Source organism: Grammomys surdaster, unplaced genomic scaffold (assembly GCF_004785775.1).
Source record: "Grammomys surdaster isolate TR1022 unplaced genomic scaffold, NIH_TR_1.0 208, whole genome shotgun sequence".
Classification (NCBI taxonomy): Eukaryota; Metazoa; Chordata; class Mammalia; order Rodentia; family Muridae; genus Grammomys; species Grammomys surdaster.
Genome location: NW_021604653.1, coordinates 4,671,061 through 4,686,669, shown reverse-complemented (window position 1 = coordinate 4,686,669; position 15,609 = coordinate 4,671,061). Strand labels below are relative to the sequence as shown.

Here is a 15,609-nt window from a genome sequence, read left to right as displayed (position 1 = left end):
AGAGAGAGAGAGAGAGAGAGAGAGAGAGAGAGAGAGAGAGAGAGAGAAACTAGTTTCATCACCCAACTTTGGCTGTCTTACATCATCTGATATTTTACTGCTTATCTTTCATTTATTTCTCTATAATAAGTATAAGTTCAATAATTTAGTGTCTGTGTGTTTTATTATTAGTCCAATTAACTCTTTTAAAGATTCTTTTATTTTTAAATTTGTGTCTGTTGATGGGAGGTGGTGGTGCATATGAGTTAAGATGCCTACAGAGGTCAGAAGAGGACATCAGATTTCTTTCAGGCAGAGTTACAAGCAATTGTGAACCCACTGATGTAGGCTCTAGAAATGGAACTTGGGTCCTTTGCAGGAGAAGCACATATTCTTAACTTGGCCCCCTGCAATTCAGAACCATTTTCATTCAGGACATTTGTGACCTTTCACAACTACAAATGTGTATCTTAAAAATAAAATAAAAAATAGGACTACATATTTAGGTGAAATGATGACGTTAGGTTCCAATGGCTATAATTTAAACTAAGATGGCTCAGTTTCAAGCCTCAAGTTAAATTACCATGTAAAGAACACATGGCCATGTAAAACTTCAACACATGGCTGCTAAAATCTTTCCATTGTTCTAACAAACCAGACAGGAAATGAAAGAGAAAAGTGATCATTCATAGGGACACTAAAATAAACAAATTGCACACAATGTCTAGGAGCCAACAGTAATAGTTTTATGTATATGTGTGTGCATGTAAATATATGTATGTGTAGACATATAAAATAATGCTCTAATGTAGGGGACAAAAGAAGAGTCATAAAACAGAGGAGGTTTTTGTCTTGTAGGTATTTTATTTATCCTCAAAAGCATTTATTATAAAATTGTTTAATAAAATTTTAATTATAAACTTTTAACTGATGTGATGACAGGGGATGAAGAAAAAATCATTTCTCTATGAGCTAGGAAGGGAGGATTCAGAAACTCAAGCCTCACAACATCTTGCATTTTTGTACCACTATCCTTCAGCATTGTAGAAACACAAAAGAAAACAATTCTTTAAGAAATAATAACTATATCCAGTAAGATAGTCCGGAGGATGGGGATGCCTGTCTCTAGGGCTAGTGATCTGTGTATAAGCCCCAGAGTCCAACATTGTAAGTAGAAAGAAGTGAAACCAATGAATTATCTTCTGATCTCTATATACTTTACATGGTACAAATATGACACAGACACACATATAAAACAGACACACATACAGTCTTTAAGATATTATAAATAAATAAATGATAACAAGAAGAAAAGAAGAAACATCAAAGAGGGTTAATGAAACTGTAGATGTAAGATTCACAGGAGATATGAGCCTATATTTGTTTCAAAGAAAAAAAAAGATGAAACATTGCTTTTAAAAGATTAAAATATATTCTTATCAATTATGTTATCTTTAGAGGATCATACAAGGTAAGCATCAGAACTTGTAGGCAGAAAACACCAGGGATAAATGCAGAGATACCTGAGAACTTAATATTTACAAACTTTGAGTTTCAGTGTTTAAGATGGTTTTATTCAGTGAACTGATAAAACCTGAAGACAAACTGAGCAACTACTAGAGATTAAAAGTGTACACCTTGGCCGTACTTTGCAAGTATTTTGTTATCTCTTTACTACTCAAACCAGGAAAAAAAGAAAGAAAATGTATCATGGGACATAGGTACCTATCAAATAAAAAGAAGTTTGAAATCTTCAAGGTTGAGGCTGGAGAGATGATGTTTTGGTGTTTAACCACTGTGTGTGCTCACTTCTCTTGCAGAGGACCTAAGTTCAGCTCCCAGCACTCACAGCAGGAAGCTCATAAACACCTATAACCTTAGCTTCAGGGGAATCTAGCGCCCTCCTCTGGGCTTTGTAAGAACTAAAGTCATACCTTCCTCCAAGTACACACAAATAAATAAAAGTAAAATAAACATTAATATGTTTGTCTACACAAAAATGTATATACACAAACATTCGAATTAATTTAACTCATAGGCCAAAATATTAAAGAGAACCCAAATGTCAATGATTAGGTGAAACAGATAAGCAACTTATTATATAGGCATAAAATAAAATGCTACTCAGAAATACTAAAGAAGAAACAAAAAATATTAACAAAGAAGAATAAATGAAAATAAATAATGTAGCTAATCCAAAGACTGGAAGAAAGAAGGAATCTGTGGAAAAATAATATGTATGGTACATATATAACAAATGTACATAATAATGTATGTAGATAATCTTAACTTAAAACACAGAAATAATCAGAAAAAGAATATATAGTCATTCCCGACTTTAGTTTGAAAAAGTGCATGCCATAAAGGAGCAGGCTGAAATGTGTGTATAGTATGAAGACTTTAAATAGGCATCTACCAATCAAAGACAGGCGCAAAGATTCTGTGATAGAATGCTTGGCTGATGTATACAAGGGCCCAGGTTCAGTACCCAGCCCCACAGAAAGAGGCCTTTCTTTTGTCCTCTTATGGTTTTGTCTATGTCTGTGCTGATTCTTCAACCCAGGGCCTTATATATGCTGCTCTACTGAAATACCACTGAGTTACAGCACCAGCATAGCATTATAATTTACATATATACATATATATATATATATATATATACACATACATATACATATACATATATATAACATGTTACATGTATATATAAATGTTTTACATACATATTTAAATGTACATAAATGTATATATGTATATGTAACATGTATAGTATATGTACATGAATATCTGACATGTACATGTGTATATGTAATATGTATATATGTTATATATTCCACATATGTGTATATATATATACACATATGTAGAGATAAACAGAATCTCAACCAAAGATAATGTTGTCATTTACCAGAAGATAGATTCATTCTGAACTTTTCTGAGTTTGTCCTGTGAGAGATGCTCAGGACTCAAAGGGAGGGACCTTAGGTGAAATGCCCAACAGTGGGGAGAGGGAATGTCAGGCCATGAAAAGAGCATGGTTCTTGGCTGGGCACAGGCCTGAAACCTGACCCTGATGGGAAACAGCAGGTGTTCGGCCTGCACCCAGTATCCAGGCTCCTGACACACAGTCTAGATCTCTATTTGATCTGCACCTTGCAGTCACATACGGATACAGGCAGAGGGCATGACTACAGGCCTCAGTCTTGAGAGACTTCCATATTCATGAGTTACCTAAAGGCCAGAGGGCATAGCCAATTACTTATTCCTTTTCCCAGTCCCTCCTCTCCCCCACCCCCGCCCTATTTAACTCAGGCCCTCCCTGGCCTAAATGGAGGATAAACATCTAGACCATCTGTCACACACCATAAACAATAAAGCCTTGGAACTCTGGACTCCACTTGTCTTTTGGGGCTCTTCTCTGTGTTCTAGCCACAGGGATCCACAAGAGAAGTTGTACAGTCCACCTCCAGTAGAAAGACAAGGGATCAAGTGGAGGGATATGGTTGCTATCCGACAGTCAAAAACTATGGCCCAGTATTGTTCCTGTCTAAAATAACTGCAGGGAGAAAAATGGAGAAGAGACTGAGGGAAAGGAGGTTCTGTGACCAATCCAATTTGCAATCCAGTTCAAAGGGAGACTCCAAGGCCTGACACTATTACTGATGCTATGATGTGCTTGCAGACAGGAGCCTAGCATCGATGCCCTCTGAGAGGCCCAACAAGCAGCTGAAACAGTCAGATGAAGATATTTACACCCAACCAGTGGACAGAAGTCAGGGACCCCTATGGTTGAATTAGGGAAAGGCTTGAAGAAGCTGAGGAGTAGGGTAACCCATAGGAAGATCATTGGTTTCAAATAACCTGGACCCCAGGATCTCTCAGACACTGAGCCACCAACCAAGCAGCATACACTAGCTGATATGAGGCCCCCAACACATATACAACAGAGGACTGCCTGGTCTGGCTTCAGTCAGAGAAGACGCACCTAACCCTCATGAGACTTGAGGCCCCAGGGAGTAAGAAGGTTTAGTGGGATGGTGTTGGGGGTGGGGACAACCTCTTAGAGACAGAGGAGGAAGAATGGGATGAGGAGCAGTCAGAAGGCAGATCCAGAAGTGGATAACAACTGGAGTATAAAAAAAGATAAATGATAATGATAACATTAACAATAATGATGATAATGAAAAAAAAAAAAGAAAAATGTCCTGTGTAAACTACTGTAGGAAGAGGAGACAGAGTGTTAGCTCCTGTAATGGGATGTGGTACCATACTTTTCAAGAAACTAGAAACCAAATAAGTTAGTAATTTATGACTAGGAACTCTGTGATGGACAAGTCTAACTAAACAGAATGAATTTGATACCAACACTTAGGTGCAATTACTACTTTAATGTCAGTTCTTCCTAAATTATAAATCCACAGATATATTTATTATTTTACTTCCATTATTCAGTCAATGAACAGATCACAATCCCATTACAATCAAAGATAAAAACAGAAGTTCTGCCCTGCTTTTCTACAGAATAAAATAGTGAAAAACACTCCAGAGAGAACAAAAAGTTGGGATTGAAGACATATTCATACTGAATTTTAACAACCAAGCCCGTGAAAGTGACCCTGGGACATAACTCACATGAGGACTGAGTCTGAAATGCTTGCATTTTAAAGGCAGAGTGCTAAAAATGAAAAACAAAACAAAGAAACAGAAAACTTTAGGCATTTAACTTTCAACTAGAGCTTTCAACAATAGCTCACAGAGAAAAGAAAAGAAAGACCAAGGAATGGTTAGACAAGAAGAAAGAGTAGATATCTCAAAGATGGAGCAGGTTCACTTCTCCACCTGCTTCCACACTCTTCCTTCAGAGCAGATGGAGCCAAAAGAAGGAGGAGGCCATGAGCCTGAAGACTGCTGCTGGCTCAGGGTTGGGGATATAAGAGGCTGGGGAGAAGGGGGTGGGGTGGTACATCCTGCTCCTCACTCTTGTGCTTTACAAGCTTCATGAAACCTGAATATGCACTTCTCAAAACACTAACAGGAGATAGAAAGGAAGAATCCTAGCTTGCTGTGGTGACAAACACCTCTAATAACACAAGTATTTGACAAGCTGAGGCAGGAGAATCATGGCTTGGAGGCTAACACAGGTTACACAGGAGACTACCTCTCAAAAACACAAAACAAACAATAACATTAAAGAACAGGAGAGTTTCTCTTTCTATCTCTGTGAAGAATTAGGTTGGGATTTTAATGAGAATTGCATTGAATCTTTAGATTGCTTTTGGCAAGACGGCCATTTTTACTATATTAATCCTGCCAGTCCATGAGCATGGGAGATCTTTCCATCTTCTGAGATGGTCTTTGATTTCTTTCTTCAGAGACTTGAAATTTTTGTCATACAGATCTTTCACCCACTTGGTTAGATTCACAACAAGGTATTTTATATTATTTGTGACTATCGTGAAGTGTGTCATTTCCCTAATTTCTTTTTCAGCCTGTTTATCTTTCACGTAGAGGAAGGCTACTGATTTGTTTGAGTTGATTTTATAACCAGCCAGTTTGCTGAAGTTGTTTATCAGGCTTAGAAGTTCTCTGGTGGAAGTTTTGGGGTCACTTATGTATACTATCATATCATCTGCAAATAGTGAGATTTTGACTTCTTCCTTTCCTATTTGTATCCCTTTGATCTCCTTTTGTTGTCTAATTGCTCTGGCTAGGACTTCCAGTACTATATTGAATAGGCAGGGAGAGAGTGGACAACCGTGTCTAGTCCCTGATCTTAGTGGGATTGCTCCAAGCTTCTCTCCATTTAGTTTGATGTTGGCTACTGGTTTGCTTTATATTGCTTTTACTATGTTTAGGTAGGGGCCTTGAATTCCTGATCTTTCCAAGACTTTTATCATGAAGGGATGTTGAATTTTGTCAAATGCTTTCTCAGCATCTAGTGCGGTGATCATGTGTTTTTTTTCTTTGAGTTTGTTTATATAGTGGATTACATTGATGGATTTTTGAATATTGAACCATCTCTGCATTCCTGGGATAAAGCCTACTTGATCATGATGGATGAATGTTTTGATGTGTTCTTGGATTCGGTTTGCTAGAATTTTATTGAGTATTTTTTTGAGTATTTTATTGAGTATTTTTGCATTCATAAGGGAGATTGGTCTGGAGTTCTTTTTCTTTGTTGGGTCTTTGTGAGGTTTAAGTATGAGAGTGATTGTAGCTTCATAGAACGAATTGGGTAGTGTTCCTTCTGTTTCTATTTTGTGGAATAGTTTGAAGAGAATTGGTATTAGGTCTTCCTTGAAGGTCTAGTAGAATTCTGCACTAAAACCATCTGCTCTTGGGCTTTTTTTTTTGGTGGGGAGACTTTTAATGACTGCTGCTATTTCTTTAGGGGTTATGGGACTTTTTAGATGGATTATTTGCTCCTGATTTAACTTTGGCACCTGGTATCTGTCTAGGAAAATGTCCATTTCATCCAGGTTTTCCTGGATCTGATGTAGGATCTGATGTTTTTTTTTAATTTCCTCAGTTTCTACTGTTATGTCTCCCTTTTCAGTTCTGATTTTATTAATTTGGATACTGTCTCTGTGCCCTCTGGTTAATCTGGCTAAACGTTTATCTATCTTGTTGATTTTCTCAAAGAACCAGCTCCTGGTTTTGTTGATATTTTGCATAGTTCATTCTGTTTCTATTTGATTGGTGTCAGCCCTGAGTTTGCTTATTTCCTGCCATCTACTCCTCTTGGGTGTATTTGCTTCTTTTTGTTCTAGAGCTTTCAAGTGTGCTGTCAAGTTGTTAGTGTATGCTCTCCCCAGTTTGTTTTTGTAGACACTTAAAGATATGAGTTTTCCTATTAGCACTGCCTTTATGGAGTACACACGTTTTGGTATGATGTGTCCTAATTTTCATTAAATTCTAAAAAGTCTTTAATTTCTTTCTTTATTTCTTCCTTGACCAAGTGATCATTGAGTAGAGCACTGTTTAGTTTCCATGTGCATATGGGTTTTCCATTGGTTTTGTCATTATTAAAGACCAACCTTAGTCAGTGGTGATCTGATAGGATGCAAGGATTATTTCAATCTTTTGTACCTGTAGAGGCCTGTTTTGTGACCAGTAATATGGTCTATTTTGGAGAAGGTACTATGAGTTGCTGAGAAAAAGGTATATTCTTTTGTTTTAGGATGAAATATTCTATAGATATCTGTTAAATCCATTTGGTTCATAACTTCAGTTAATTACACTGTGTCTCTTTTAGTTTCTGTTTCCATGATCTGTCCATTGCTGAGAGTGAAGTGTTGAAATACCCACTATTATTTGTGAGGTACAATGTGTATTTTGAGCTTTAGCAAAGTTTCTTTTCTGTATGTGGGTGCCCTTGCATTTGGAGCATAGATGTTCAGAATTGAGAGCTCATCTTGGTAGATTTTTCCTTTGATGAGTATGAAGTGTCCTTCATTATCTTTTTTGATTAATATTGGTTGAAAGTCGATTTTATTTGGTATTAGAATGGCTACTCCAGCTTGTTTCTTGGGATCATTTGCTTGGAAAATTGTTTTCCATCCTTTTACTCTGAGGTAGTGTCTGTCTTTGTCACTGAGGTGCGTTTCCTGTATGTAGCAAAATTCTGAGTCTTGTTTGTGTATCCAGTCCGATAGTCTGCGTCTTTTTATTGGGGAATTGAGACCATTGATGTTAATAGATATTAAGGAAAAATGATTGTGGCTTCCTGTTATTTTTTGTTATTAGAGGTAGAATTATGTTTGTGTAGCTATCTTCTTTGGGAGTTGTTGGAAGATTATTTCCTTGCTTTTTCTAGGTTGTAGTTTCCTTCCTTGTGTTGGTGTTTTCCACCAATTATCCTTTGAAATGCTAGGTTGGTGGGAAGATATTGTACAAATTTGGTTTTGTCAAGGAATATCTTGGTTTCTCCATCTACAGTGAGAGTTTTGCTGGGTATCGTAGTCTGGGCTGGCATTTGTGTTCTCTTCAGGTCTATATGATGTCAGTCCAGGATCTTCTGGCTTTTATAGTTTCTGGTGAGAAGTCTGGTGTAATTCTGATGGGTCTGCCTTTATATGTTACTTGGCCTTTTCCCCTTACTTTTAATGTTCTTTCTTTGTTCTGTGCATTTGATGTTTTGATTATTATGTGAAAGGAAGTATTTCTTTTCTCATCTAGTCTTTTAGTGTTCTTCAAGGATAGCGAAAACTATTCTCAACAATAAAAGAACTTCTGGAGGAATCAACATCCCTAACCTCAAGCTATACTACAGAGCAGTAGTGATAAATACTGCATGGTATTGATACAGAGACAGGCAGGAAGATCAATGGAATAGAACTGAAGACTCTGAAATGAACCTTCACACCTATGGCCACTTGATCTTTGACAAAGGAACTAAAACTGTCCAGCAGAAAAGGGACAGCATTTCCAACAAATGGTGCTGTTTCAACTGGAGAACATGTAGAAGAATGCAAATTGATCCATTCTTATCTCATTGTACAAAGCTCAAGTCTAAATGGATAAAGGACCTCCACATAAAACCAGATACACTGAAACTAATAGAAGAGAAGGTCTGGAAGAACCATGAATACTTGGGCAAAGGGGAAAATTTCTGAACAGAACACCAATGGCTTATGCTCTAAAATTAAGAATTGACAAATGGGACCTCATAAAATTGCAAAGTTTCTGTAAGGCAAATTTTCTGTAAGACACTGACAATAGGACAAAACGACAACCAACAGATTGGGGAAAAGTTTTTACCAATCCTACATCTGATAGAGGGCTAATATCCAATATATACAAAGAACTCAAGAAATTAGACTCCAGACAACCAAATAACCCTATTAAAAAATGGGGTATAGGGCTTAACAAAGAATTCTCAACTGAGGAATCTTGAATGGCCGAAAAGCCCCTAAAGAAATGTTTAGCATCCTTAGTCATCAGGGAAATGCAAATCAAAACAACCGTGAGATTTCACCTCACACAAGTCAGAATGGCTAAGATCTAAAACTCAGGTGATAGTAGATGTTGGCGAGGATGTGGAGTAAGAATAACACTCCTCCAATGTTGGTGGGACTGCAAGATGGTGCAACCACTTTGGAAATCAATCTGGCAGTACCTCAGAAAATTGGACACAGCATTACCTGAGGAGCCAGCTATACCACTCCTGGGCATATATCCAGAAGATGCTCTAACATATAACAAGGCATATGCTCCATTATGTTCATCACAGCCTTATTTATAATAAGTAGAAGCTGAAAAGAACCCAGATATCCTTCAACAGAGGAATGGATACAAAAAAATGTGCTATATTTACACAATGGACTATTACTCAGCTATTAAAAACAATGAATTCGAGAAATTCTTAGGTAAATGGATGGAACTAGAAAATATCATCCTGAGTGAGGTAACCCAATCACAAAAGGACACATATGGTATTCACTCACTGATTATTGGATATTAGCCCAGAAGCTTCAAATACCCAAGATTCAACTCAAAGACCACATGAAGTTCATGAAGATGGAAGACCAATTGGAGGTGCTTTGTTCCTTCTTAGAAGGAGTAGCAAAATACTCAAGGGAGCAAATATGGAGACAAAGTGTATGACATAAACTGAAGGAGGGGCCGTCTGGAGACCATTCTACCTGGGTATTTATCCCATGTGCAGTCGCCAAAGGTAGATGCTGATGTGGATGTCAGGAAGTACATGCTGACAGGAGTGTGATATAGCTGTGTCCTTAGATGTTTGCCAGAGTTTGACATATTCAGAGGCAGATGCTCAGAGCTAACCATTGAACTGATCAAGGGGTTCCCAATGGGGGAGTTAGAATGAATACTGTAGGAGCTGAAAGGGTTTGTGGCCCCGTGAGTACAGCAACAATACCAACCAACCAGAGCTCCCAGGGTGTAAACCACCAGTCTGGTAGCACTTAGGGAAGGATCCATGGCTCCATCTGTATATGTAAGGGAGGATGGCACTGTTGGGCATAGGTGGGAGAGGAGATCCTTGGTCACATGAAGGCTGGATGCTGTGTGTGGGGGAATTCGAGGGTGGGGAGGTGGGAGTGTTAGGGGTAGGTAAGGGCACATCAAAGGAGAAGCAGGAGGAGGGACGATCAGATAGGGGGTTCCTAGGTGGCGGGAAATGGAGTAAGGGGATAACATATGAAATGTAAATAAAACATCCAATAAAAAATTTTAAAAAAATTAACAGGAGAGGATCATGGAGCAGAGCAATGTTTATAATTTCTTTTAAATGTGACACTTTATTATTAATTCAATTAAGTATGTGTGTGTGTTTCTATGTGTGTTTGTGTCTGTATGTGTGTTTGTGTGTATATGTGTCTCTGTGTGTTCATACTCTGATGTGTGTGCTTGCATGTGTGCCTGTGTGTGTTTGTATGTGTATGTGTGTTTGTGTGTATATGTGTGTCTCTGGGTATTCAGACTTTCATGTGTGTGCCTGCATGTGTGCCAGTTTGTGTTTGTCTGTGTATGTCTATGTGTCTGTGTGTATGTGTATATGTATCTGTGTGTTTGTATGTGTATGTATGTGTGGTTATATGTGTGTCAGTGTCTGTCTCTCTATGGGTATGTGTCTGTGTGTATGTGCCTGTGTGTATATATGTGTGTGTATATATGTGTATGTGTCTGTCTTTCTCTGTATATATGTCTCTGTGTGTCTGTGTATCTGTGTGTGGGCTTATTCATGTGTGTGTGTGTGTATGTGTGTTTAGCTGAGAATTCAAGGTTCAGGGTTGTCCTCTGCTCCACCCCACAGGGATTGTCACTGAACTTGGAGCTCACTGATTGAGCCACACTAGCCAGTCAAGAAGCTTCCTAAATCTCTCTGTCACCTAAAAATCACTGGGATTAGGGGCACATGCCATAATACTCAGCTTTTTTATGGGATCTCAGAAAAAAAACTCAGGTTCTCATCCTTGTACCTCAAGCAATTTTTTCCATGAGTCATGACCCCAGCCTTTAGTCCTAGCTGTTTCTCCCTTTAACTGTTCATTTCTCATACCAGACATCAACTGCATGCTTGAGAAATAGCCTTCCAAATAATTGACAGAGTAGATACTGTATGGATTATGCTGTTTTACAGGGCAATGTATAAAATTAAAGTACAATGAATTATGAAATTATATGCATATACATTTATAATACATACATATATAGGTATATTTGGATAAATACATTCAGTATTTCTATTTACCTTTCCAAAAATGCTTAATCTTTTGGAGTCAATATATGGCTGTTTCAGTAAATATCTGAAAGAATAAAAAAATTATATATAGTTATATTATCTTGAGTCAATTGCATATCTTAATGTATGATTCACAGACAGATAGACATATACAAATACTCCCAAAAACTTACAAATTTTTGACTGAGAACTGAGGTGATGGCTCAGTGGGTACAAGTGTTAAGAACCTGAGTTTAAACCCTAGAACTCTCATAAATCCAGGTAAAATAGTGTATACCTATAATCCCAGAGTTCCTTCAACAAGATGAGAGGTAGAGACAGGAGCTTCTCAGAAGCTCATGGGAAGAGTAGCCTGGTGTACAAGGGGGTGAACATCAAGAGATCCTGTCTCAAACAAGGAAAAACATAAGGCTGGACACCTGGGATTGACCTCTGACCTCACAGTTGATGGTACAATGTGTGTCTACCCTTATATAAATGACCACGCGCGCGCGCACACACACACACACACACACGCACACACACACACACACACACACACACACAGAGTGTAAGTAATTTTCAAAAGTGTTGTACTATTTTAAAAGAAGAATTACAATTAATTGTCGACATACTACATACTGAGATTTTGTCAATAAATGATAAACTTGTGCATTGCTTCTTATATTTTCACCAAGAGTAAATTATAATTGCAAAGAATAAATGTGATTATTCTTTTATGACACCAATAACAGTGATAGCTGCTTTCAAAAATTCAAGAAAGCTGCAAGCTAAATTGAGAAGACAGATATCTCTGACATTTCTGCGTGAGTAATATGCCCCATTACACGGATTTTGCAATTATGGAAATCAACAGGAAGACATTGAGACATGCACAGACTTACTTTACAGCTGCTACTTGGTCCTTTGCCTCTACTGAGCCTATCCTTCTGTGAATCTCTTGCAAAACTTTCAGGCCCTGGAATCCACTTCCTCTGCCATCAAATCTTGCTACAATGACATTATCGGTGTCAATAAGAACTGAATCCCAGTCAACACGGAACTTATCTGTCACCATTTGGCCTCCTGGTTCTTCATCCCTGAAATGTGAGCATACTTGATCAAAAGAAAGGAAACTAGCAGTTCAGTAAAAGTTTCAAATCTATACTAACTAGCTAACCAGTTATGGAAATCTCCTATGTTGGTTATTCACCATTCGGTTGAATTGATTTTTGATGATAAACCATTTTCCCCATATAAAGTTTGAAATGAGGAGTCCCAAGGATAAAGTGAAAACAAAGCCTAAGACTTCATAGCTGACACTGGTTTAATTCATTTTTCAAAGAGAAGAAATGGAGAAAATATGTGGTCCTTTTAAAAGGTGGTTTTGAAGAATGACTGTCAAGTTGACAGACAAGTCTATTTTTATTGGCTGTCTTCAAGTGTGTTGTAGAAATAAATGTCTTACCTATAGTTTAAAAGGGTTGAAGGGTCTAATAGAGTGCTAACTCAGCCATGGAAACGTCATATAATTTAACAGGAAGTATACAACCTTAAAGAATGTTGGACTCTTAGGAAAATATTGTATTAATATTTCCTAAGTGTTTTCATCCTGTTCAAAATAGAGTTCTCACTGAGAAGTTAAACAAACAGTGAAGAAAGAAAAATCTTTTTCAGCCTTCAAGTTAACAGTCAAGAAAAGAAGTGGGGACCCTAATGACTGAAAATCTTGAAAACCATATGTCAAGGTGACATGAAAATTATAAAGCTTGCATCTTTTCTCCACAAGGAAGAGGTAGCATGACTTCACACTGCCAGTGAGGTTTAGGTCAAGTGGTGTTGACTGTTTTATTTTCCATAATAGAAAATGCAGAGACGAGGTTTCTAATAAAAGTCACATGTATGGAGAATGTGCCTCAGCAGCAGAGGACTTGTCTAATTACTGGGAGACCCCATGTCTGACCTCTAGCACACCTTCATGAAAATCATCTTCATCATGTTCCTCACCATCATCATAACCATCATAATTCTTGTCAGTTTGAGAAGAAATTCTATTTCCCCAAATTCTGGCAGTTAGATGAAAGCCAGCATTTCTCAGAACTTGTAAAACCAGTTCCCTTCTACTCTAAAGAGTCATTTCCTTTATCAATGGCAGAAGGGACAAACTGCTATCTGTAGTCCTATGTGCACAGCATTCTCATGCTGACCTCTAGTCTCCCTCAGTATCACAAGTACTTGTTACATATTTCAAAATCCCTGTGGGCATCCTGACTCTTCTCTTCTCTCCTTGCCTCCTTTGCTATCCTAAACTTCTTCAGTTCATGAGCTTCTCTCCAGCTACCTAATTGTTCTTCTTATAACCCTGCTATTTAAGGTATGCTCTCTTGTTTGTCCCGTTTATGCTTTCGTTTTCCTATGCTCTCTTCATCTTCCTCTTTGCTGCCTCCATTTATTGTTTCTTCTCTGATCTGTTCCCCTTCCCCCCTCAAGGCCAGATCCAGTTGGCTGGACCTATTCATTCTATGTTTCTTTCATCTCTGGACTCTTCCAAGTGTTTATGGCTGTTCTATCCCTCCTATCTACAATGAAACAAAAACATAAAACTTCCCCTTTACCAAACATTGGAGGATCATGGTATCAGTTTACATCACCCACATTTATCACTCATGCCGATATCTTCACTTTGATTATAAGCATTAAATCCATCACCATCAACGCCATCACTCGATCATCATACTTACTTTAATCCTCATCATATTCGTGTAGTTCATCCAGAACCAAAACTAAGCACAGGGTACACAGGAAGTCACTCATGTGATGAGTCAGTCTATAGAGTCTTTAAGTGCCTCTTTCTAAAAAAGATCTCTGTTGATACTATGAGGTCTTAAACCTGGGACAAATGTCTGAGATGCCTGTTTAACATATTAAAGTGGATGCTGGAAGGAGTTCTCCTTGTATCTCTTAGTGTGTCCCTGTTACAGCACCTATCTGGCTGGGATATCCTACCCCACCCTAAAATTCTCAAGGCTAAGCAATGGGCTTGGCTTCCCACTACATCCAGAGCTGCCTTTTCCAATATAATGCAGCCAATTTGCTTACCTGGCCTTTTGATCTATGCTTTATTTTCTTGGCCAGTCTCTTGGCCCTTTGTGGGGCAAGTGGAACTGTGTCATCAGAAAATACCTGGGAAGGTTGAGAGAGTTCAGAAAGCCCCTGTGTCCTCAGACCTGAGGATGGTAGGAGTTTCATGTACTCCCAACCTGGCTTCTGTACTGGACCATGTGACAAAGACACCCATTGGTCACATAGCACAAAGCACAGAGTTCTCCATGCTAATGAGGTATCTAGGTAGGCCCTGAGGGTTTAGCCAATAAGCACCAGAAATTCCTTTCTACAAAAGTTATTTAATCTCTGCTTTAGACTGAGGATGTTGTATGCACCTATTTTCCAAGATGAATGGTGGATGAATAAACAGTTTAAAAATGCAAGGATTGTCTCTCTCATCATGAATCACAGTGGAACCCATGAGGGAAGTCTTTATAGTACAAAGCTGCCTAACTCCCACAGAAGTCCCTTCTGCACTCCTGGGCACAAAGCTAAGTCAGAGTTCTCCCTTCCCCAAGTCCTGGGCTTGTCCTTGAGGCCTGCATTAGCTCCCTTCACTCCTGACTCCACACAGTATCCAGCAGGAACTGGATGGCTGGGAGCTTGGAAATCTCTGAGCCTCCTTGGTCTCAGCCTGCCTCCATTCTTATCTGTGCTGGGGCTGGAGCGCCTATCCTAGGCTGCCTTTTCCCACCCTTGAGTGGTCCATTGGCACTTCCCATAAGCCTCTTACTCAGTGGTGGCGTAGGATAAAATACAGCCTAATTGACCTGCTTACGTTTTGTCTGCGCTTATTGCTCTTCTTTGTTGGAAATTTCTTTCCTGCCTCTCCCACCTCCTCTCCTCATGAGACCTATCTCAGTCTGGTAGTATTCACCCCGGACTCTGCAGATATCCATGACTCTGGCTCTGCTCTCACTTTTATTTACAATAAACCTTCTCCTCCACCATATCCAGAAACAGTCATGTTCTTTTCTTGTTTGTTTATTTTTTCCATCCATTTGTAGCTTAAAATTGAGACAAATCATGTTCTTTACTCTTTCCTCTCCTCTCCTCTCCTCTCCTCTCCTCTCCTCTCCTCTCCTCTCCTTTCCTTTCCTTTTCTTCCTTTGACATTCAGTTATTGGGCTGCATTCCAAGAATTCTTTCCTCACAATTCACATTTCAGGGGAAAGACACTAATGCATATTTCCACTATTTTCTCATATGTGCTCACACAGAGACATCAACACATTGCATAATACTCTTCAACAGACTTCTAGTTTACCATATTTGAAAAAAAGAAAGAAGGAAAGAAAGAAAGAAAGAAAGAAAGAAAGAAAGAAAGAAAGAAAGAA

General features: G+C 38.5%; 1 protein-coding gene across 5 annotated transcripts in view; it reads right to left on the bottom strand.

Annotated features, from left to right (window-relative positions):
- Dpp10 (dipeptidyl peptidase like 10) overlaps positions 1 to 15,609 on the bottom strand; it is a 1,453,779-nt gene that overhangs the window by 13,634 nt on the left and 1,424,536 nt on the right. For all 5 annotated transcript variants that reach the window (XM_028771467.1, XM_028771466.1, XM_028771465.1 and 2 more), the window contains 2 exons: positions 12,073 to 12,267; positions 11,198 to 11,252 (listed from right to left, as the gene is read on the bottom strand). In XM_028771467.1, the coding sequence (XP_028627300.1) occupies positions 11,198 to 11,252; positions 12,073 to 12,267 (250 nt within the window). The remainder of the gene's footprint in view (positions 1 to 11,197; positions 11,253 to 12,072; positions 12,268 to 15,609) is intronic.